The sequence below is a fragment of the Lichtheimia ornata genome (genome assembly GCF_029851405.1).
Source record: "Lichtheimia ornata isolate CBS 291.66 chromosome Unknown scaffold00020, whole genome shotgun sequence".
NCBI lineage: Eukaryota > Fungi > Mucoromycota > Mucoromycetes > Mucorales > Lichtheimiaceae > Lichtheimia > Lichtheimia ornata.
The window spans coordinates 323,855-347,532 of record NW_026695340.1 but is presented as its reverse complement, the minus strand read 5'-3'; the positions used below and the strand labels follow the sequence as shown (position 1 = coordinate 347,532).

Below are 23,678 nucleotides of genomic sequence, written 5' to 3'. Positions count from 1 at the left end.
GTATTAGAGAAGGAAGAAGTTGGACGAGTGTCCGCAATTAAAAGGCAGTCTTTGTACAAATTCATTCATGCGCCATCACTTTACTTTAAAACGATGCATACGTCATTGTTCCATCTTATTCATCTGATGCAAAGATAACATGATAGTTTTCGAGAATAATCTGCACTACTTGCATTTGATAATGAGCTTCTTGTAAGTGATCAAGGTCATTGGATGATGCTTCTTCATATCCCATCAAAGTCATTCCAAATATGGTCGCAAGGTTGGATGCATCCATTTTGTTGTGCATTTGATGTTGTTGCACTCTAAATCACATACACACATACACATATTAACAACTTTACAATGACTCTCTACATGCCTCCTTGCATCCTACTTACTTTTCCAAATGCCTCATGAGATATTCCAATGTCATGTAATTCTCCTCCGGTAACTCATGGACCATCATGGATATATCATTAACACGCGATTGCTCGTCATCGGATTCTAAGATTCATCATTATTATATAAACGAGGCCATTTTGGATCATCGACTAATTGTGCTTACTTGCAGCATCGATAAAATATGGATAAAGTGACCTAGGAAACAATGGATCTGGTAACTCACGCAACCAAAGTTTGAGAACGCTGGTCACATTATTGATTTCTTCTGGCACGCAATCATTCTCCAACAAGTGATGCCCAGCACAATCTTGATTCAAAGCAGCCCTTAACTTTTGCACCTGAGTGCTGATGCCAGGAATGCGATAGATCCCTATGGTATCCAGACCATGTTCTTCAACAGCTCTCGCACACCTGATTAAGATTATGGGAACACCTCCGTTGCGTGAAACTAAGGTCTTCAAATCTACACCAAAGACAGGAGCGGATAATGAAGCACTTGTAAGCTACATAAACAAGTAAGACAATGGTTCCTGGACAATGGGAATTCTCATTGTATGTTTACCTTGGATCTAAATAGATCGCTCCCTCCTCTTAACCTTGACACATTTTGATTGTTGTAGCTCTGAATAAATCCCATAAGATCCGATTCCTTGTCAATTCGTTCTGCCAATGATCTCAGACCCATGCCATGGTCATCATCAAGGGCTAAACCATCCGAAGCGATCGCTTGCTCAAATGCATAAGCGTATCGAGCAAGTTGGTATCGAAGCGCAGCACAGCATTCATCATTCACATCTTTCAATCCCTGTACATCATCCACTAATATGAGACATCCATCGTTATTTTCGAAGGGATGGCTTACCATTAACAATGCTTGATGCTGGGGATGATCTAAATGGCTGGCGGGAGCTCGAGGTTCTTCCATTTTACCAAGCTTCTAGAAACATCAGCACTTGGTTTATGTAAGTCAACGTATGTCTCATGCTTGCATACCTCTACTATTGGTGCCCTATTGTGCCTGAACAACCCTTTTCGTGGAATGCGATGGATACTGGATTTTCTTTGTTGTTGTGACTTTTGCTGCGAACCTAACTTTTCATTCTTGATACCATCTTAGTTATAGCCTCCATTGTCTATTTCCCTTTCCCCTTGCCTTCTTTCCCTACAATGTACCAGCTGTAATAAAACTTCAGCATCGGCAAGCTGTTGGCTATGCTTGGTTCCTAGTTCCTCAACCTGCAATAAGCATCACACAAATACGTTAGTGCCCTGTCCATGCTAAAATACAATAGCTTGATACCTCTTTGCTTTTTTCCTCCATATTGTCAAGTAACAGCTGTAAATCGTTTGCCACATGGTTCACGTTGTCCGCAAAATGCAGTCGCTGTTCACCAATGATCTCATGCACTTTCAGGGATTGCTGCCATGCATTACCATAGGTTCTAAACATCATCCATCACACGCCTATTATTAGCTCCAAATCACCATGTCCAAGCTATATCTTCATTACCCAGAGTGCTGCTGTGAGACATCATTCATGGATCGAGATAGCTGAAGCATTTGCTTTCCATACTCTTGTTCGATCGCGGCTCGTTTTTCCAAAAACAACATGGTATCCTATATGTGAGGACATGCATTAGCTGCTATCAATGAACACATCATCACTTACTTTTATTGCCTGAAGCTCTAGATACACCTTGTCACGTAAACAATGAAGCCCTTTTTGCTACACAATGGTGCACGGCCAGTTACACAAACGCAGTGATACAAACATTCTTCATGCATATGGCTTGTCATCTTTGACAATTCGCTTCCCATTCCCTTCAACACTTACGTCCAACCTAAACAATTCTTTCAATATGTCCTCTGTCATCTCTTGTTGCGTAGCAGATTTGGTTTTGACCATTTAAGTTTGGTTTTGGATAATAAAGTGGTGGTATTTGTTGTAAGCGATTTTGTGGATTGTTGATGAAAAAGAAATGCAAGCAGCAAGTGATTTGGAAACGAGAAGAAAAAAAAGATTGGTTCATCAATGTATGTTGACAGTCTACTGGCATGCATCAATTCTGACGGTAGGTGGAGATCCCCGATCCTAGCCTAGTCGATCCCCCTAATCGCCAAAAGTTGGCATATTCCGCGTCAGCTCATCCCACCCTCCTTCCACAACACATTTTCTCCTGATTCATATCCAAAACCCTCCACAAAGATCTTGAACGGTATATATATTTGGTGTCATACGTCATCATGATTGAGAACTATGAATATGCAGTATTGCCGTGGGATGAAAGGGTTGCTGCTAATGCATCAACTACAGTGTTGGATGGAATACCAAAGTGAGTAAACGATACGTATGTGTGATGTGAATAAGATTGCACTTACACCAAGGAAAGTTGCCTTTCTTTCCAATGATCGCCAGACTTGTTGAAATAAACTCATTGTCCCGAACGAACCTCTTTTCCATATTCTCCATGGTTTCCGTGAATTGAGGACTTGTCTCCACGTCAGGTTGGATAAACATCTGAGCTAAATCTTGTACTTGATCGAGAACCCTCAAGATGGCAGCATGGATGGATCGTGTCTGTAGCATGATGCATTCATGTCAATAAAGTACATATACATGGGCCGCCAAGAGAAATAGTCGTCCCTTACCTTATCTCCTAACAAGCACCGATCAACTATTCGATCAACGTAATCAGCGTGCAGTTGCACCATGTCATCCATATTCTCCAGCCTGCTAATGGTATGTCGCAACGCCATAGTCTCCGTATGCAACACCTGCAGCTCGACCCTTTAGCAAATGTCTCCTTTTCTTTTCCCTCCCCGCATGCGAACTTACTGTGGTCATGACATAGCTTGAGAATGAATTTACAAACCATATCAATCGAACACGCATGGAAACCATCCTCATGCTACGCTTTTGCTGTGTGAGCGTCTTCCGATCCAGGAGATGCTTGGTACGCTTGAGACGAAGTAAAAGGGTGGTGATCGAGCTGTATTTTCTTAATGATGATCGCCGGATATAGTTGTTGATAGGCCAAGGTAGCTAAGGAAGGGGTGTAAGATTACACGGCTTCGTTAATAAAGCTTGTCCACTTACATGGTAACTGAATCGGATCTTATCCAGGAAGCTTCCACTGGCATTGTGATCAAATGAGCATTCTGAAAGGGTCAAATCTTGATGTAAACCACCAATGGCACTCTTTGCATCCATAAAAAGCTTGTCGATCTGCGTGTTGGTGCTGCTATTCTCGGGATAGATGCCTTTGTCCATCTACCATCATTGCATTGCATAAGCACATGATCCGATATCATTGAACGCAGCTTTGGTACTTACTTTTTGAAACAAGGTCTCGCAAAAGATATGCATTAGCTCGTCCTCTAGCATCAGATAAATCGAGGCGATTCGACGAAGGTGGGATATCAGCGAACAGGATTCGTAAAGCACCACTCGCAGTTTTTGGGTTGCATGTAAATATGGCTCGGCAATATAGTCGTCGAGAGATTGCAATATGGCTTGATCGAATAAATATGGAGTAACGGTGGTATCGGTTGAAGATGACGTATGGGTGAGATGTTGGGTGCCATTTTTCAATAGAGGAAATCCTGCCTGCAGGAATCGGGTCTGTTGTGATAATGTTGGCTGAAATGGCTTTGATGGTGTGCTGTTGTCGGATGAATCAAATACTGTTTTTGGTGTGGGAATGACCTTGTCGAAACAATCAATGTATGTTGGGATCCGTTCCATCTAAATGGTCCCGGTAAGTCTTTCCTCCTTAACAGCATCGACAATCCAATAGTATAAAGTACCTCGTCTCTGAATCGGGAAATGATCTCTATTGCCTTGCCAACAAAGAACACCTTGTCCATGAATGTGTGATTGAATAATGGGTATCCTGATACATCATCGTCGTCCCGAGGTTCATGCACATAAAATTCATCCTCGACAAGTTCGCTATCGCGTCGATCACTCCTTTAAAAAAGAATCCCGTTAGCTAGATTTATAGCATCATCCAGAGATTAGCTTACCTGCTAATGAAAAATTCCTGTGCCACGTCTCCCTTCAAAGTTGCTCGTGTCGTCCAATCATCGAGTAATTGAGCAAAAGGCTTGATCGTCTCATGATACAAGTACACCAGCACATTGTACACATCTTGTTTCCCTTGTGTCTCAGCCTCACATATCCGCATATAGATAGTTGACAAAAGCTTTTGAGAAAGTGCTCTCGGGGAATCTATTAAGAATCACTGAATGTTAATGAAGACATGTGGATCAACTTAAAGTTGATAATAACCTGAATCATGGAGACGAGTGGTAACTTCATAGATGACTTGAAATGCTTTGAGTGATGGGTCCAGGGTATTCTTGAGTTTCAATATGGAAATGATCGATTTGCCACCTGCAACACATCTCGATTAGCATCGACAGGTACCCAATTGAAAAGTGCGTGTGATGTAATACCTTGTGTTTGACAATAGTCGACTTCAATGCTGCTCATGCGTCTTTCAAATGCCTGAAACATCTTCGCCACACAAACTGCAAAGGCTTCGCAAGTTTGACCGTAACGACGATCATCCGTTTTGCTATTGCTGAGCACTCTATAGCATGATGTCAACACAAGAGATTCATAGTTGCCTTATGATACACACGCACCTTTGAAGCCACTCCCGCAGGTTATTCATAATGTTGCCATACTCATTAAACTCCTTCAGGATGCTCTTGACGGCTGTGTTGCTCAAATGACTCAGAGGAAACGGCGTCGAGGCCACCTACATGGGAGGTATCCATGTGAACCGAAGTTCAATACTACATTCCTTTTTTCTCTACCTGCATCCTGATTGTCCTCGTTTCTTCATCATGTAACGTCGTCTTCTCGAAAAGAATGCTTGGCAAGCCTCGCAACATGAACACCACCTCTCTCATGATATCAGCTTCAGTAAGCTCTATTGAATTTCTCGATAAGCACCATATATAACTTGAGAGAATGCCCCTGAATGAATTACCTTCTGGATCTTCCCAGTAGCGTCGTACGTGATCCTGATTTCTTGCAATTTCCTCTTGATCATGTTCAATGATAGGCATATACGTGCTGTACCATCGCTCATCTGTGGGACTTATCGATCGCAATGGTTCTTGTTGCGTCGTTGATCGTGCCTGGTGATCCATTGTACTACCCATCAGTATACCGAATTTGATCCTCATGTATGCCCATCCACTCTTACAGCAACATTCACATACTTTGAAACGTGCAAGTTCCTCTTGATCCAGTTCCAGATCTTCTTCTGTGCCATCCATACTCATCATATCTTCATCCTCGTCATCACTCTGATATTGCTGCCAATGATCTCCTTCTAATGGCTCTTCCAGCAGTGTCCTTCGCCAAAAGTCGGCACCTGATTCCTGAACCGTATCCATTGCTGATGATGTTTCATTATCCAAAGGCTGAGATGGTGAACCGGACGATAAAGCGAGTAAAAGGGCAAGCATATCGTACTTGAGAGCATGTTGCGACTAGAAGAAGTGTAACATTTGTTGTCAGTCTATGAATAGAATTTGCATGTAACCATATCCTCATCCCAACATACACTGACGGACGTACAGCTATCACCTATCGAATGTGCATCATTCATAAACTTGTCCTTGAGCGATCGTAAACGAGTGGCTGCCTCGCCATAACCATGGATGCTAAACTTCTCACAAAGCCTGCATACACCAACACGTCAGCCTCGAGTATGATACTAGCACTGTATATATATATACCCTTCCCAGCGTCGCCTCACAGCGAATTCATCAGTACTGGTGAACCGATGCCGATCAAGACCTGTCAATGCGGGTTGCAAACGCGCCACAAGTGCTGGATCTACCTGATCACATGGGCCTTTCAGTTTCCTTGTCGAATGTCCAAAGCGATTGTATACTTGACGTGTCATTACCTTTCTCCCAAATACACTTTCAACCAGCTGTTGACGATTGTCCATTGGGGGAGTGTTGTTGATCGAGGAGGGAGGAAATAGAAAGGAAGGTCAAAGCGTGGTGTGGTGGAACGAGTGACAATGAATAGCGATGGCTGCATTGCTACAAATTAAATTGGGACTGCACGTGACACAGCTGCCATCCGTTTGGCGACGTCTTGAGTTATCCACCTCGATCGTAAAACCTCTACACAAGGTTCTTTGAGCCACGTTGAGTAATTCGTTCTATTAAAAACGCCCGACGCATGATTGTAAGGTTTTGAGGTACAAGTGCCTTTACGTTTTACCTATGCAGCAAGCATGGTGCTATATAGGTTGACCTGTGAGACACCTCCTTGAACACTGTAAGTTAAATCTTGATTATGGGATTGCCCACTTCGATCGTGAAACTTTCACACAAGATGCTCCTGAACATGCTGATCAACTTCATTCATTTAAAAGTCGCAGACTTCATTGCGAAGATTTAAAATGCGGGGCGACCCAAATGGTGGATGATGGGAACAAAAGAGCGGACAGCCCACTGCCCCGAAGTTGCCCACTTCCAACTTGCAAATTGGTCAGCATGCTGCTCTCGAGCATGCTGATCAACTTTTTCTAATAAAAACTTCACGCTTCATTTGAAAATTTGGAATGGGAGCGTCCAAAAGTTTGAAAGACGGAGACATTCGCAGGGTCTGCGATTCATTAATTTTCATGTTTGCTGTTCCAGCGTAGCTCACTCAAATCGGCTCGGATCAAGAAACTTGAATGATGGAAATGCTCGGCTGGAGCAGGAGAATCGTTCCCATGGAGTGGATTTTGCAACAACGCTGATTGGAAGGAAATGGCTGTTAGCTCGCTATACATGGACATTATTAAAGTACTATCCATCAATCCTTCCAGTCATGCAAAAGTAGCTGTGTTACACAAAGAGGTCCCTCTGCATCTTTTACTCTGCCAGGGTCTAGCTACTTGGCAATGAACAAAGACCACTTCTCATATAGCATCACGCTTACAAACATAAAGGTGACTGTATCTCCAAACTTTACAATGAAACGTGGGGTTTTTATTAGAGCAATGTGCTCGGCTTGGCCAACTGCACCTTGGGTGCAAGTTTCACGATCAAGCTTGCCAATCCCAGATTTCGCAATGTCGCCACCAGCCAAACTGGATCCAGGGGTCGACCTCTTGAAACTTTTTTTCGACGACCAAAAAATATTTTTTGGGCTGTTTGCGACATTGAACGCGAAACTTTCACACAAGGTGCTGTTGGCCAAGCCGAGCCCATTGCTCTATTCAAAACCCCACGTTTCATTGTAAAGTTTGGAGATACAGGCACCTTTATGTTTGTAAGCGTCATGCTATATGAAGAGTGGTCTTTGTTCATTGTAAAGTAGTTGGACCCTGGCAGAGCAAAAGATGCAGAGGGTCGTGTTGTGTAACACAGCTACGTTTGCATGAATGAAAGGGTCAATGTATAATTACTTTATGGATCATCTAGGAACAGGCATGTATTGCTAGCTAACGGCCACTTTTATCCAATCATATAGTTGCCAGATCCACTGCATGGGAACGATGCTCCTGCTCCAGACATTCATTTCCATGATTAAAGTAAGTTGATCCGAGCTGATTTGACTGAGCTGCGGTCAAAGAGAGATTACATCACTCTGGACATAAAGCACGCTCGATGTAGCTCAACCGATGTAATCTTGTGTGAGCGTAACTCGACCAAATCAGCTCGGATCAACCTACTTTAATAATGGAAATGAATGTCTAGAGCAGGAGCATCGTCCACCTACAATAGAATGCACAAAAGTTGGGAATGCACCAAAGTAGCTATTAGCGGCCAATGTATGACATAAAAGTGAGGGTTGCGTACCTATCATGCATTGTTCCTGAAGTCCTGACTTTTTAGCTGAGTTACCCAAAGAGGTCCTTCTGCATCTTTGGCTCTCCAGGGTCTAGCTACTTGGCAATGAACAAAGACCACTTCTCATATAGCATCACGCTTACAAACATAAAGGTGCCTGTGTCTCTAAACTTTACAATGAAACGTGGGTTTTTATTAGAGCAATGTGCTCGGCTTGGCCAACTGCACCTTGGGTGCCAGTTTCAAGTTCATCGCGGCTAATCCCAAATTTCGCAATGTGGCCACCAGCCAAACTGGATCCAGTGGTCGACCTCTTGAAACTTTTTCGACGACCAAAAAAATTTTTTGGGCTGTTTGCGACATTGAGCGCGAAACTTTCACACAAGGTGCTGTTGGCCAAGCCGAGCCCATTGCTCTGTTAAAAACCCCACGTTTCATTGTAAAGTTTGGAGATACAGGCACCTTTATGTTTGTAAGCGTGATGCTATATGAAAAGTGGCCTTTGTTGATTGTCAAGTAGCTGGGCCTAGAACGAGAGATGCAGATTGACTTGTCTGTGTAACAAGCCGTGAGACCTGTTCCTATTGGTAGAGGATGCATGATGCCCCTGACATGAATAAAAGGTTCCTTCCCTCATAGTAAGGCCATCTATGGCAGCCCTAAACTGAATGGCACGTTCCCATGTAAGGCTGTATGATATAGCGTATGCTGAAATCGTCATAGTTAAACGTGGTGTGTTAATGTACTCGTACAGCATTGTATTACTAGAGTTCACTCTTTCTTGTTGGAGTACATAATATGAATCAAGCTTACAATGAGTGAAGCTTTTGTAACAAGCGTGATTATTGAAGCTGCATCGCCATGAGTTTACTATCTTTGTGAATACGAGTGTCTACGTATTATGAACAAGCGCCTATTAAAGGAAAAAAGGCACCAGTATATGATTCAACCTCATTTTTCGAACTTCATGTTTCAATTCCCTTTCAATCCACTTCACTTAATCACCATCAACCAATCGCATGATCCACATCTTGCACATATGGATTCATAGTATGATACTCTCGTTCATTTGCTGAATCCAATATTAATTCAGTGGGAGTCGAAGAAAAAGATATGGTAGCATGGATGTTTCTCATGTAAATACGATAACGAAACTACGAATAGGCATGTCTGGATCATATAGAGCTAATGGATGTGATTGCATTCTCATCTGCTGTCTCCATAAGCATCATCATCCAGGGTCCCAAAACAGTTGCTGCGTGCTTGCTTCCAGTGATCAATATCATCCATGGCTGTAAAACACCTCTCGTCAAAGGCATAAGCCCTCTCATCATCATCGTCAATCGTATCCATGTGATACGCTCACCATTTCTTCTAATGACATGCCATGGTAACCAAAGCAGCATTCTAAGATTACTCATCACTACACCTGCTTGCGTCCATCCATCATAATGACATCGTCCAAACCAACCCGATCAATGTATGTATCCAATTTCTTCTATCCAATGTATTATACCGATATCCATATCCATTCCATAAAAAGTTGTATGTATTGAAGTTGCTACACGTAAATAAGGCTACTTCTATACAATGGTCTATCTGCTGTTCACGTAATAAAGGCTGTAAGGGAGGTTGCTGCAAGTAACTTGAGACAATGCAGTAAGGACCTTGCTAATGTCAACGGCTGCTATGATTGGTTGTGGCAAAGGGGCAGTGTGTAGTATCAAGCAAGGCACTTGTTGTATTAGAATGATATGAAGGATGTGTACATGCCACCAAGTCGAAGTCTTTCGCATCAAGGCAAGTGTAGGGTTTACATGGTGGATTAAAGCAGGATAATAAATTACATGTGGTAGTTGTACTTGAATAGGCCAGCAGTTGAGGGAGGGAGATGATGGTGGTACATGATGCCTGGCACCCAACCGGGGGTTCTTCCACCGGGCATTATCCAGCAATTATAGCCCGATCCACGTACCTTGGTTTTCCACACTCGTCTTCTTCTCTCTCACGCGATATGAAAGTAGTCGTTACTCGCATTCTGCCTCCCGAGACTCAAGCCTTGCTGGAAGCTCAACATTTCGACTTGGTGCAATGGCAACAAGATTGTGTCATGCCTCGCGAGGAACTATTGAAGCAAGTCAAAGGTAAAGCCAATGACCAATGCATTAGTTAAACGTTACCCTGTTGACACTTGTACTATACAAAGGTGCCGAAGCACTCATTTGCCTTTTGACGGATCGTATCGATACCGAGTTATTGGATGCTGCAGGTATATTGAGATATCATGATTTGACAGTATTCGATACTCACATTTCCCCTGAATCTTGCATGGATACGTACAGGTCCCCAACTCAAGGTGATTGCTACCATGAGTGTAGGATACGATCATGTGGATGTGGATGCTGTTCGTGCACGCAACATTGAGCTTGGATACACACCCGATGTCTTGACAGATGCAACGGCGGATCATACGGTGCTCTTGACATTGGCAGCAGCACGTAGAATGAAGGAGGTACGTGGTATCATCAACATGGAAAGAAACAAGGAATCAGAGCATGACAAAGGATACATACATAGGGTATGATGGCTGCAGAGAAAGGAGAGGTATGTGTGTACATTTGATATGGATTCATTCATCCACAAGGTATGTGTTATTGATGTTGTTGTTGTTAGTGGGGAGCATGGCGTCCAACTTGGTTGTGTGGATCCCAATTCACTGGCAAAACTCTTGGCATTGTTGGTATGGGCCGTATTGGTGAAGCTGTTGCTCATCGTCTCGCTCCCTTTGGTATTCGGCGTATCATGTACTGGGGTCGTCAAGAGAAACCTGATGTCGAGAAGCGTCTACCCATGGCACAGTTTACTGGATCCCTCGATACCTTGTTGGCTGAATCAGACTTTGTCATTGTTTGTTGTGCTCTCACACCCGAGACTCGAGAATTGTTCAACTATGATGCCTTTAACAAGATGAAGGATACAGCAGTAAGTATACTACATGAGTATATTTCTTTTATTCCCGATCTAAACTCTATTTGTACATAGGTCTTTGTCAATACAGCGCGTGGTGGCATTGTCAAGCAAGACGATTTAGGTAAGGCGTGGAAAAAGAACAATGCGACATGTACGCCATCTGAACTATTTGTTTATGCATGCATTTATCGTAGTCCGTGCACTTAAAGAAAAAAAGATTGCTGCTGCTGGTCTCGATGTCACAACCCCTGAACCATTGCCACCCACCGATCCACTTTACAAATTGCCCAATTGTATCATCCTCCCACACATTGGTAAGTATCCATCCTACTACGATGACGGCTTGCGAAGAAGATCAAATCATGGATTCTAAACACATTTATTTTAGCGAGTGCCACATTTGAGACGCGTGAGCGCATGGCCAGCATGTGTGTCGACAATGTCATTGCAGCATCCAAAGGGGAACCACTGCCATATAAGTTGTAAAGATGAAATGTATAGTAAAAGAAATTGTACAATACAAGGGAATAAACAAGCAGCACGGATAAACGGAGGCATGTTGCGATTTAGATGGAGGTGATGCAGCTTCCAAAGAAGCGACGGATGAGCTCACGGCCATAAGGAATGTAGCTTGCACTATAAAGACAAGCAATAATCAATATCCATCCTCATTCAAATGTGTCCACTCCTACGAATACTTACGCATACCACACCAACGCACAAAATTGGACAATGACCAGGATAATGGAGATGATGACGTTTTTCAGCTATTTGTTATTGTCGCCGCATCAGAGTCAAGATAACGTGTATTGTATACGTGTCGTAGCTTACCAAGATGGATAGAACCAAGGTCAACACCAACAATGAGAGGTAAATAGTCGTTGCCCAGAATCGCACTATGATAGCCAATTCAATAAACATTGTCCATATCCTATCCTCATCCATTGCCAACGCTTACCAGGTGCGAAAATGGTCTTGAATAATTTGGGAATACCAACAATGAATGTCATACTAAGGTTACCTCACACGTGTGAATTTCATGATCTGACAAAGAGCATCCCGCTTTTCCTCCTTACCTTAACAATGACACCAAATTACCAATACTGTAGAGAATAGCAAAGCCTGCAATATTTCCAGAGATCAAAAACAAAGTGGACTTGATGATGATGCATAATATGAGTGATCGGTTGATTTTCGGCTGCAGCATCCACTTACAAAGATAGAAAGCACCATGCCAATAAGGAAGCTATTAAAGGTTGATATGAGCAACGTCTTTCCTCGACTATAAAGCAGTGTCGTCTTACCAACAGCCGAATGCATAGAGTCGTTGCATACGATCCAGACCAAGGAATTTCCAGGTGCCTTTCATAGTAAATTCCCCACACACACAGTGGTCGTCAGTCAATGCAATGGAGCGCCAAGTTGGTCATTGTGCAATACGTTACCATCGTCCATGGTACCCTGGTCTTCATAGCTTGACGAAAAGAAGCCGAATGGCATGTTGGTATTATGTGGTGGTGTAGGACGCGAGGAAGCTAAAGCGAGAAAAAGGAAATAAAGAGTTCAGCTCGTTTCAGCAGCATATTATAAACGCGGGATCGGGAACGGAATAATGGATGCACAGAGCTTTCTTTTTCTCTCACATGTGCATGGCACCTCCATTGTTCGTGTTTGTTAAATCATATCATATCAAATACACTCTAAACAAAGAAATCGGTATATGCAATACAAATTTTGGAAACGATGAATCAATCTGAACGTGTGCAAAGGTGTAATGGCAGTGTATATATCTTTCTATGTGCATGATTAAAGGGGGGGAATGTGTGTATATAACAAGAGAGTAATCTATTTCTACAATCTTTCCTTGACCCATCCTTCAAGACCGTTGGCAAGCCAAATTTCTTGAACACTCTTGCCAAGAGCACCGACCTTGTATGTCTTTTCAGAACCATCAGGCTTTTCAACTTGGAGACGGCCTTCAGCAACATGGATGGTCACCTTCCATGAAGTACGGCTCGTAAGTTTATCCGTGCCAACTTGCTCCTTGAGATCATTAACAAGCTCGGGGGAATCAATCAACAACAAGGCATTATTGATAGAGTTGCGCTTAAAGATATCAGAGTAGGAGCCTGCAATCATGATGGGAATGTTACGCGACTTGATGGCAGTGGCAGCTTGTTCACGTGATGAGCCGGTACCAAAGTTATAACCACCCACAAGAATATCACCCTAATTACAAGTCAATAAATACATGTACATCTTAAAACAGAGTATAAGGATAATCTTACCTGCTTGACAATGTTGACAAATTCAGGATCATAGTTCTCCATCACCACCTTGCGCATGTCATCCACAGTCATTTCATCATTGTAGGTGTACTTGCCAGGATAGATACCATCGGTGTTGAGGTTATCAGCATGGCAGAAAAGCAACTCGCCCTTGACCACAGCAGGGAAGTTGGGAAGGACTTCAGGAGTAGCAGTGGATGAAGCATCATCAGTAGAAGCAGCTTGTGGGGTCATTGTCTCAATGGTGAATTTGGGAGTAGGAGTAGGAGTAGCAGGAGCACCTTGGCCATCAATGCTACTAGGCGATGCGATCTTGCCAGCAACAGCAGAAGCAGCAACCACAGCTATTCAATAAAGTAAATAAATGGATGGCCTATGTTGTTTTTTTTTCAATCCATGAATGACTTACCAGGAGAGGCAAGGTATGCGAGTGATGACAATGAACCCATACGTCCCTTAAAGTTACGGTTGGTAGCAGAAATGCCAACTTCGCCATCCTTCAATAAACCAGTGCCCAAACCTATATATACACAACAATGAGTTACCACCATGATCCATTATCCCTCTCATTTCATTACTTACCAATGCATGGACCACAGCCAGCAGGCAATGGTTTGGCGCCAGCTTCCAACAAGGTTTGCCAATCGCCTGTTTCTTCAACTTCCTTTTGTACTTCAGAGCTTGCAGCAGCAACGTAAAACTCGACGCCCTCCTTCACTTTTTGACCCTTGAGTACTTGAGCAGCTTGACGCAAATCGCTAGCACGGGAATTGACGCATGAAACGAGATAGGCCTTATTGATTTTGACATCTTGGGCTTCGAGTTCAGCTAAAGGAGTAGCCACCTTGACGGAATTAGGACCGGAGATGTAGGGTGAGAGGGTCGACAAGTCAAGGGTGAGCTTTTTGGCATAGGTGGCATTGGGAGAGGGTTCCAATGGGTTGTCAACAAGAGCTTGAATGGTTTGTTCATTGATACGAGGATGCACAAAAGGTTCACCAGGGGGAGTAGGTGGCAAGTTTTTGTTTTCAAAATGAGTGAGTGCGATGCGACGCATACGCTTACGCATGTATTCAATGGTCTTTTCATCCACAGGGAAGACACCAGCAAGGGCACCCCATTCGGTGGTCATGTTGGCAATAGCAAGACGATCCTCAACCGATAATACTTCACCACCGTGGAATTCGATAGCCGTATTAAGCACCTGATCCTTGTTGAACAATCCACACAAGCTGATAATCACATCCTTTCCGGTAACACCCTTTGGCAATTCGCCCTGTAATTGCACCTTGACAACAGGAGGAATTTGCCACCATGTTTGACCCGTAGCCCAAATAGCAGCCGCGTCGGTACGTACAATGGGTGTTCCGACAGCACCAATGCCGCCATAAATATTCGAATGAGAATCAGAGGCCACAGTCAAGGTATGTGGAAAGGCATAACCCTCTTCAATCATGACTTGATGACCAATACCTCTTCCAGCGGGGTAAAAATCCACTCCATGTTCCTTTGCAAACTTTTCAATGTTGCTGTACTTTGTAAGATTCTTTTCAGTTTTGTTTTGCACGTCGTGGTCAAGTGCAAAAACAGGTTGCTTGGGATCGTAAAACTTGGTGGCGCCAATCGATTTGAACCTATTGTATCATGCTTGTAAGCTACCACGTAACCAGGCAACGCCAATCTCCATGGCAACCCCACACTTACTTTGGCATGACAGCACCGGTGTTGTCGTGTGTAAGCACATGATGAGGACGAATCGATACATAATCACCACTCTTGACCTTGTATCCTTCAGGCAAATCAAGGGCATACTTTTGGACGATCTTTTCAATCAAGTTTTGAGTATCGGTGGCATCCGTGGTTGATGCAAAGGATCGACGATATAAGGCTGACGGCATGAGTCGATATGCCGACATTGTGGTGGAACGTAACAGGTTGGTCTTTGAAATAGTGACAAGCATGATGATGGAAGAGTGGGGGGAGGGAGAGAGGGGGGTAAAGATGAATGTAGGTATTCAAGTGAGGGAAGAAAAAAGAAAAGAAAGAGAGAGCTTGTGTGAGAGAGCGTTGCAAGTCAAAAAAGATTTGAGACAAGCAGATAAAGATAATCAATGGGTGATGTTTGATGAGATCTGGTATGATCCAAAAAAGGAAAGAGGACTATCTTGATTCTGATAGGCTAACAACATGTGAAGGTGCCACCCAACCACAGCTCCCAAAATTATTTTTCCAGTTCTCGCTCGTCGCTGCTCTTGGTCCACGTCTTTACCCCTTCTTTCTCTCTTGCCGCATTCCTTGTCATTCTACTCATTACTTTACTCTATACATACCCCACCTCTCATAATGAACGCAAGAAAAACACAAAACCTTTCCGAGGCAAAGTTGAATCGCCTTCTCGAGTACAATCAGCGTCTTAAAGAACTGCTCGATATCCCTCGCACTACTGTATCCGAGGCATCCACACGGTAAGATACCATTCATTCATCTATGCGTCGTATCATGGTGGATTGACAATAATGTAATCATAGCTTGATTGATCATTGCAAAACTACACGCGATCCAATGGTTCCATCGGTATGGGGACCTATTGACAAGAAGGACGATCCCTTCGCACCAACCTCTGGAAGCGGATGCTGCACAGTAATGTAAAAAAGTCACCTATGACCTTTTGTTGTCTCGGTCTACAAGTCAATGATGGCGATTTACAACGTGTTGCTGGATGGGAGAGAAGAGGAAAACACCATCACTATTACAAGCCCTACTATCACCTTCTCCCATCTTCCCTTGATTTTCACCCTATTGCATGATTCCCTTTGTTTCTTTTCTTTCATATTTGTATATATATCATATAATGCTCATCCTATTTCAACAACAACGACTTGGATAGCTTCGGTCTTGACCAGGTAATTCTTGTCGTTCATATTCCATCACCAAAAATAAATATAAATGGAAATGCCCTGTGCAACAACACACAACAGTGAAGCCTGTATACATTTTGAACTCAATACCCAATCGTGGTTCCTATAACTTATGTACGCTCTCTCTCTCTCTCCTCACTCCTCTCCACCCCACCAATAACTCCGTGAATCTCCTTTCTGTTAAACCACCAGCAGCAGGGATTTAGTTTATTCTGCCATCGACCTTGTTGGATATCCTAGTTGTTACTTGTATACTGTATTCAACCACCAAATCGGTCACCTCGGTTAAATTGTTTGTTTGTTACACGTTATGCTACTTGTTCTACTTGTTTTGTGATGCCCCAAATGAACACCTTGATGATACATGTCTTGTTTGGGAATTCCACCTTGTTGGCTATGTGTGTGGTTGACATCCATCAATGCTAACCGACCCCCGTTTCAGTCGGCGTACGAACCTTTGTCTATAACACAAAGCGGCGATCTGTGCCTTTTATGAAAAAGAGTGATGACACCAACAACACAACCCTTCTTCTCTCCATATGAATGCATCCGTAATCCTTTCATGATACATACCAAGACTTCATACATACCTCATACCATTAGTCAATAGATCCTTCTTCATGAATGAATGGATCGACACAACAACTCAAATAAAGAAGGAGGATGGATGGAGGTTCGTGGTACACGTTATCCAACCTTTAACCATGGTCATCTTGTGCTGCTATCGCCGATCACTAGCTGTTTTAGAAAAAAATGCATGTCATCAACGACAATTTATTGAGTAAACCACTGTACCCAGTTCTTGGAAAAGACAATGGCTACCTTATTTTCGAGTCACCTGATCCTTCTTCAATGATGAATACACCAAAGCATCGAAATAACAAGCCATAGAGCAAGTTGATGACAGCTGTCATCGAACATCCTTCTTACAATAATCCCACAACTACTACTTACATGGTAAGACTAGATGCAAGAGTATAAGAAGGAGAGTGACAAACTTCACACGAGCATGTTGCTTGTACAAATATAGGTTGTGCGTGTGGAATCTACGTACATCAGCTCTATGCTGATGCCTATACGATCCTTTTTCTTCTCGCGTGCAGGATTCCTTTACCCCATTTATGGGGGATGTGATTGGCTGCTCGATGTTGATTGGCTGCTCGGTTGTCAAGGGCAGCAACCCATAATAGGCAGGGAGGTCATATAGGGCTGTGCGTACCAGGTTAACCAATTATACTTATGATGCTGCATGGTCACGCAGATCATTTAATGCTGCTACGCTTACAATATCAAAGCCGTAGCATACCATAGTATGATCATTTACTACTACAAATGTTAACGTATGATAGATGAGTGTCATGGTTGGGGTTGGCGGACCAACGACATGTGTCAGCATCACAAGCTTATTGTTGGGCACATAGAAAACAACGTGTTACCGATTATGCGTGAAGGTCAACAAGCCAATATAAGCTTTTGTAGCATACAACAGTCCTGATCTTGGCGCAATAGATGAAAATGCCAAGTCTGGATGCATCACGAGTGGTGATAATACATGACTTAGGGGATAGTTTTATGTTTAGTAAGCGCATTGGGACACTTGTGTCGGCAAGATTCGTCTAAAATAGGCAGGTGGATCCACGCAACGCGAATAGACATCCGGGTCCAGCGTACTACAGAGTATTCGGCGTCTGAAAGTTGAAAAAGTATAAGATGCAAATGAGCACCGAAAAGACTATGCCCCTTTTTAACTTTTGAACAATGGAGTCACCCGACAAGATCAAGGTGGCTGTCATTGGATCTGGATTGGCAGGTCTAAGCACAGCGTACCTACTCTCTGGCAATGATCAATACGAGCCCCATTTATTTGAAAAAGGCACCAAACTAGGCATGGATGCTGCATCCATGTCCATAGGCAACAAAAAGGATGAATTCAGAGTCGATGTAGGTTTACAGCGTCTGTTGTCATTGAACCATAAGCTCACTCAAATTTATATGGAGGCAGGTTCCGATGCGATCATTCATGTCTGGTAATCTTTTATTTGGATCCAAACAATACACATACACACATGGTCATCCTTTGCTCACTCTTCGTTTCTATTTCCAGGCTATTACAACCACCTTGTTCGACTCTACGATCACTTGGAGATTCCTAGCTTGGCAGCCAAATTCAGCTTTGGTTGGTATCGGATCGGATCGCCGAATGAGACTGAACCCATACAAATGCCAGCCGACAAGTTGGCATCGCATACCAGCAACACGTCGCATCTTGTATACAGTGGATCGCGGACCGTAGGGTGGATCGAGTCAGCAGGACCAGCAGCAGAAAGTGTAGCCGACTATCTTGCAGGATGGATGATGGCATTTTGGAAGATGTATGTGGTGGCAACGTCGTATCTCTATCTCATGATCATGTCGCTTTGGCTCTATCATCGAGGTCATCTTCATAATCAACAGCATCCAGTATTCAGCATGACGCTTGGCAATTGGTTTGAACACCATCGCTTCCATCCTTATTTCATCCATGAGGTGTATGTGCCCCTTTTCGCAGCCGTATGTACCAACTCCTGGAAGTCCATGCTTGATTATCCTGCAGCTGATATCCTTGGTAAGAAAGTGTCCGTGAGAGTAAGAAGGATGGCGTATTGATCATTGGATAGAATACATGGCGATGGGACTCTTCCAAGAATCATACGTGGTGTCTGGAGGTGTACGCCGAGTAGTGGATCGATTGTCAGCGCCCTTGAAACACATTCATCTCGAGACTCAGATTGTAAGCATTCGGCCGAGTACGACTCCTGGCTATCGACTTGATTTACATGATGCATCAGGCAACGTTCACCCCTTCCATCATGTTGTCTTTGCCACGCAAGCAAACCAAGCATGCCGCATTTTGAGAGGATGTATCGAGGAATTACTTGACAACCATGATGATTCGGTGGCACATCAAGAATTATTGCATGATATTCAATCATCGATCGGGATCCTACAACGATTTGAATATGATCGAGCTGTAGTTGTCAATCATACCGACAAGCGATTACTCCCCGATGATCCATGCCATTGGCGTTCACTCAATCTCGCCTCCTTGGATACTTCAGTACAACACACAACCTCCAGCGATTGCATTGTTCCATACCCACACGATACAACAATGACAACCCACATCCTTAATCTCACCCATCATGCCCGTTTCGACAATGATACGATCCTTTATATGCAAACAACCAATCCATGCATCTCACCAGATCCAGCTCATGTCCTTTCTACATCGTGGTTTGAACGTGCTACTGTTACACTGGAATCCAAACGTGCTATTCTTGATGGATTATTCACGCCTATGAATACATCCGATGTGCGTTCCTTACAATTGGGTCGGTGTCAAGGTCCGAGTGGATTATGGTTTGTAGGGTCCTATAGTTGGCCTGGTATCCCATTGCTGGAAGGATGTGTGGCAAGTGCAGAAATGGTGGTCACCAAAGGCATTGCTGCTGAAGAAAAGGTTCCTCTCGTCGTACCTTGGTAAATAGTCATTATCCCCCCCCCCACCTCCTCCTTTCAAAATCATTCCCTAGAAAGTGTGCATACTCGCTATATAATATATTCCTTTGTCATTGTAATCCATTTATCACTTGAAGCAAGTCTTCTCTTTTTGGTGTCGTGTAGTACAAAGGTGGCGTGATATGTCATGATACGTGACACAATGTGCATCGTGTCTTGGCTCGAGAGCCATATTAAGCATCGCTAAGGTTGCTCTCTTTACTCGTAAACACTTGAAGGGAGTAATGAACTTATAATAAGCTTACACCTTTATGCAGCCACTTTACAATCTCGTGGTAGTCATCTATAAAAGAACCTGCATCCCTTTGCTTTATCCATCTTTTTTACAATAAGAGAGCAATCTCTGTAATAGGCTACATACCTTGGAACATTGTTCAGGGCAACCATATCTAATTTCTGGTAGCTATCAGCCCATCCCTCCCATTCACCTTTGTTGCCCAATCCACTGCATACGATTGATTCTCCTGCTCTAGCCCATCATTTCTATCATTCAACTATCATGATTTGAGCTAGCCTGGTCGTAAGGCAATGGCTGTTGTTGGATCATCATTATCATGTAAAGTGTAAAATGGCACACACCCTTTTGCTATACGTGAGGTTCATCATTTCTTTTATTTACGTGTACCTATTGTCTACTGTATCGTGAGGGTGATGATGACGATGGGTGATGGTGTGTGTGGGGTCATTGAGTGGCCTCAGTGTAATAGCAGTAGGGGGTTTAAACTTGGGGACAGCAGCTCCACGACTTGAGACAACGCTTCTCTTCTCTTTCTCACTCCTCTGCTTTTATCCCATTCACGACATCTCGATCAAGGTAATGTATTACAAAAAAGTGCTCTTGTTGGCTGTGAGGTGTTAATGTAGTTCTGAACATGCATTGTCAGGGAGTGAGTGTGTCCAAGTGCTGAGGAATGAGCGTGGTTGGTGGTTGGTGGTTGCCATGGCGATACTGTTGCTTCCTTTTGCTCGTTGCTATTCCCGCTCTACGCTTGGTGTCAACAGGTACATTCAGAGTCCAATGTTGCAGTCGAATTGGTTCCATTGACGCGTCAGCTTGTATAGAGGGCAAGTTCGGTTTCAAGACCTTGGCTGGTTTGGCGTTTTGTTTCGGCTCAACTATACTACTACACCATGGTTTTCGGTTTCCAGTAACCAACAACAACGGGTCTCTTGTGTATATGGAAAAGGCAAGTACAATGAAACAAACAATGAAAAGGGTGTTCATTGTGCGTGTGTGCTAATAATGAATTGCATAGGTTTCTTTGGTCAGGCAATGCAACTTGGGGCATCATCATCATCTCTTTGGGTTCAAGTCCCAGCCTGTATCAAGTGGTCGCTGCGTCGCTCTGCACTAGCCAAGTGTGCTGGAAAAGCTTCTTGGAACGCGTCCAGGGCTCTATAGGCCTGCGTTGAGTTGAGGATGGGTCGATGACGATGGATTTTTGGAAGAGCATGGTCACCGTGTTGAGGTAAAAGGGGATTTGCAACAGCTTGTGAATGTGTTTAACCAACACGCTCTTCTCGTGATAGGCTCATTCTTTCCCTTGAGGATTTCTTTTCATGAGGTGGGAAATGATTGGAAGGATTGGGGATCATTCTTTCTTTGGAGAGGATGAATGAGAACAACTATGAGCCTGGACTCTACGTAAGTGATGTCCTTCCTTGCCATGGATCGAACTGGCCTTGCGTGATTCGTGCAGTGCCTTCTCAAGAACAAGGGATCGCCCGACGTTGCTCGTATGGTGGTGATTTGGTTTGTGATTTCCTTCTGATTTGCTTTCTTCCTTAGAGAGGATCGCCTAACGGTATACCAAATCGATATCATTCCGGTACCAGATGGTCTAACTTGCCTGCTTTCTTATTTGTAGAGACGACGATTACGACGATTACCACATTCGCCAACAATGACGATTACGATGATCACCCCATCTACAACAATGACAGTGATGACGACAACGAGATTCAAAAGTAAGCCTGCACGATCCCATTCTTTTCAACTTGTGTATTTTTGGATGTTGGTGTGACGGATGAGATTGAGGACTGGTGACGAGTACGAGTAGGAATGATGACGGAGGTCGACTACGACGATGGTGGTGGCAATGTACAGTACATAGCAAGATAGCTAGATGAAATAAAGCATTGTTTATTTATTACACGCTTGTTGGAGGTTGCTAGCTTGTGGATTACATACTATTGCTTCGAAGATGGAATAATAAAGGTGGTCCGTTACTGTATCAGTCATGTAAGAATTACATGGCTTTTGTAATGCGATAAGGAGGAGTGAGAAGTGGGATGAGCTTGAGAAGAGAAAAAGTGAAGAGATCCCTCCATTGAGTTTCAGGATGAGTGACCCATTCAATATGTATATGTATCTTTTTACATATACAAATTGGTTTATGCAGCTCGACTTTCTTCTACATGCAGATGTGATGCATACCTTGACACACCTTCATGGTTGGATGCTGTTTTACTTACGTACCTTCACAAAAAGCAATCATCATGATCATCCATGTGTGCAGCAACCTGTCAAGGACGTGTCTGTGTAACCACCACATGCCGTTTCACTCAGCTTCATCTTTCCGTTAATGCAGCCGACACCATCCACTAGGAAAAAGCAACTCCATCACGCTTATAGCATAGGCAAAACATAAAGACGCCTGTATATCCAAACTTTACAATGAAACGTGGGGTTTTGAATAGAGCAATGGGCTCGGCTTGGCCAACAGCACCTTGTGTGAAAGTTTCGCGTTCAATGTCGCAAACAGCCCAAAAAATATTTTTTGGTCGTCGTCGTCGAAGAGGTCGACCCCCAGATCCAGTTTGGCTGGTGGCGACATTGCGAAATCTGGGATTGGCCACGATGAAGGTGAAACTGGCACACAAGATTCCTTTGACCCCGACGAACAGGTTGCTCTAATAAAAACCCCACGTTTGATTGTAAAGTTTGGAGATACAGGCGTCTTTATGTTTTTACTATGCTGTAAGCATGATGCTATATGAAGAGTGGTCTTCGTTCAAATGTCAAGTCGCTGGACCCTGGCAGAGCAAAAGACGCAGAGGGACCTCTTTGTGTAACTCAGCTACTTTGCATGACTAGAAGAATGGAAGAATGATACTGTATACTATTGACAATATCCCATACATTGCGAGCTAACAGCCATTTCCTCACAATCGGCAATGTTGCCCATTCTATGACAGTGGAACGATGCTCCTGCTTCAGACATTCATTTCCATGATTGGATTATGTTGATCCGAGTTGATTTGGCTGAGTTACGCTCATACAAGGTTACTTCAGTTGAGCAACATAGAGCATGGTTAGATGTGTGGATTGATGTAAACCCTCTTTGGCTGTATCTCGGTCAAATCAACGCGGATCAACATAATCCAATCATGGAAATGAATGTCTGAAGCAGGAGAATCGCTCACATGTCATAAAGTGGACAACAGTGGCTATTGTGAAGAAATGGCTGTTAGCTCGCAATGTACGGGCTTTTGTCAACAGTATACAGTATCATCCTTCCATCCTTCCAGTCATGCAAAGTAGCTGAGTTACACAAAGAGGTCCCTCTGCGTCTTTTGCTCTGCCAGGGTCCAGCGACTTGACATTTGAACGAAGACCACTCTTCATATAGCATCATGCTTACAGCATAGTAAAAACATAAAGACGCCTGTATCTCCAAACTTTACAATCAAACGTGGGGTTTTTATTAGAGCAACCTGTTCGTCGGGGTCAAAGGAATCT

General features: G+C 43.5%; 7 protein-coding genes across 7 annotated transcripts; 3 read left to right on the top strand and 4 right to left on the bottom strand.

Annotated features, from left to right (window-relative positions):
• Positions 1-115: 115 nt before the first annotated feature.
• Positions 116-2,257, bottom strand: O0I10_005190 (uncharacterized protein; the record flags this gene model as incomplete). The annotated part of the gene is made up of 11 exons (XM_058485237.1): positions 116-305; positions 381-486; positions 548-887; positions 947-1,189; positions 1,247-1,318; positions 1,378-1,485; positions 1,558-1,620; positions 1,685-1,826; positions 1,895-2,001; positions 2,054-2,110; positions 2,219-2,257. 11 exons carry the CDS (start codon positions 2,255-2,257, stop codon positions 116-118), a joined length of 1,467 nt encoding a protein of 488 aa, XP_058344064.1.
• A 382-nt stretch (positions 2,258-2,639) lies between these two features.
• O0I10_005189 (uncharacterized protein) lies at positions 2,640-6,359 on the bottom strand (the record flags this gene model as incomplete). The annotated part of the gene is made up of 17 exons (XM_058485236.1): positions 2,640-2,692; positions 2,764-2,962; positions 3,034-3,159; positions 3,221-3,427; positions 3,482-3,655; positions 3,719-4,129; positions 4,192-4,354; positions 4,411-4,615; positions 4,676-4,780; positions 4,843-4,979; positions 5,035-5,150; positions 5,209-5,324; positions 5,385-5,535; positions 5,620-5,892; positions 5,967-6,084; positions 6,142-6,245; positions 6,315-6,359. 17 exons carry the CDS (start codon positions 6,357-6,359, stop codon positions 2,640-2,642), a joined length of 2,703 nt encoding a protein of 900 aa, XP_058344063.1.
• A 3,857-nt stretch (positions 6,360-10,216) lies between these two features.
• Positions 10,217-11,658, top strand: O0I10_005188 (uncharacterized protein; the record flags this gene model as incomplete). The annotated part of the gene is made up of 8 exons (XM_058485235.1): positions 10,217-10,346; positions 10,409-10,471; positions 10,545-10,714; positions 10,780-10,806; positions 10,876-11,184; positions 11,245-11,293; positions 11,367-11,486; positions 11,561-11,658. The coding sequence occupies 8 exons, from the start codon at positions 10,217-10,219 to the stop codon at positions 11,656-11,658; spliced, it is 966 nt and encodes a 321-aa protein (XP_058344062.1).
• Positions 11,659-11,738: 80 nt separating this feature from the next.
• On the bottom strand, positions 11,739-12,672 carry O0I10_005187 (uncharacterized protein; the record flags this gene model as incomplete). The annotated part of the gene is made up of 8 exons (XM_058485234.1): positions 11,739-11,808; positions 11,875-11,939; positions 12,004-12,068; positions 12,131-12,183; positions 12,249-12,328; positions 12,388-12,418; positions 12,477-12,534; positions 12,618-12,672. The coding sequence occupies 8 exons, from the start codon at positions 12,670-12,672 to the stop codon at positions 11,739-11,741; spliced, it is 477 nt and encodes a 158-aa protein (XP_058344061.1).
• Positions 12,673-13,023: 351 nt separating this feature from the next.
• Positions 13,024-15,376, bottom strand: O0I10_005186 (homoaconitase; the record flags this gene model as incomplete). Its single annotated transcript, XM_058485233.1, has 5 exons — positions 13,024-13,401; positions 13,461-13,804; positions 13,870-13,980; positions 14,043-15,094; positions 15,165-15,376. 5 exons carry the CDS (start codon positions 15,374-15,376, stop codon positions 13,024-13,026), a joined length of 2,097 nt encoding a protein of 698 aa, XP_058344060.1.
• Positions 15,377-15,803: 427 nt separating this feature from the next.
• Positions 15,804-16,109, top strand: O0I10_005185 (uncharacterized protein; the record flags this gene model as incomplete). Its single annotated transcript, XM_058485232.1, has 2 exons — positions 15,804-15,925; positions 15,989-16,109. 2 exons carry the CDS (start codon positions 15,804-15,806, stop codon positions 16,107-16,109), a joined length of 243 nt encoding a protein of 80 aa, XP_058344059.1.
• A 2,027-nt stretch (positions 16,110-18,136) lies between these two features.
• Positions 18,137-19,901, top strand: O0I10_005184 (uncharacterized protein; the record flags this gene model as incomplete). Its single annotated transcript, XM_058485231.1, has 4 exons — positions 18,137-18,319; positions 18,381-18,405; positions 18,483-18,983; positions 19,036-19,901. 4 exons carry the CDS (start codon positions 18,137-18,139, stop codon positions 19,899-19,901), a joined length of 1,575 nt encoding a protein of 524 aa, XP_058344058.1.
• Positions 19,902-23,678: the final 3,777 nt, after the last annotated feature.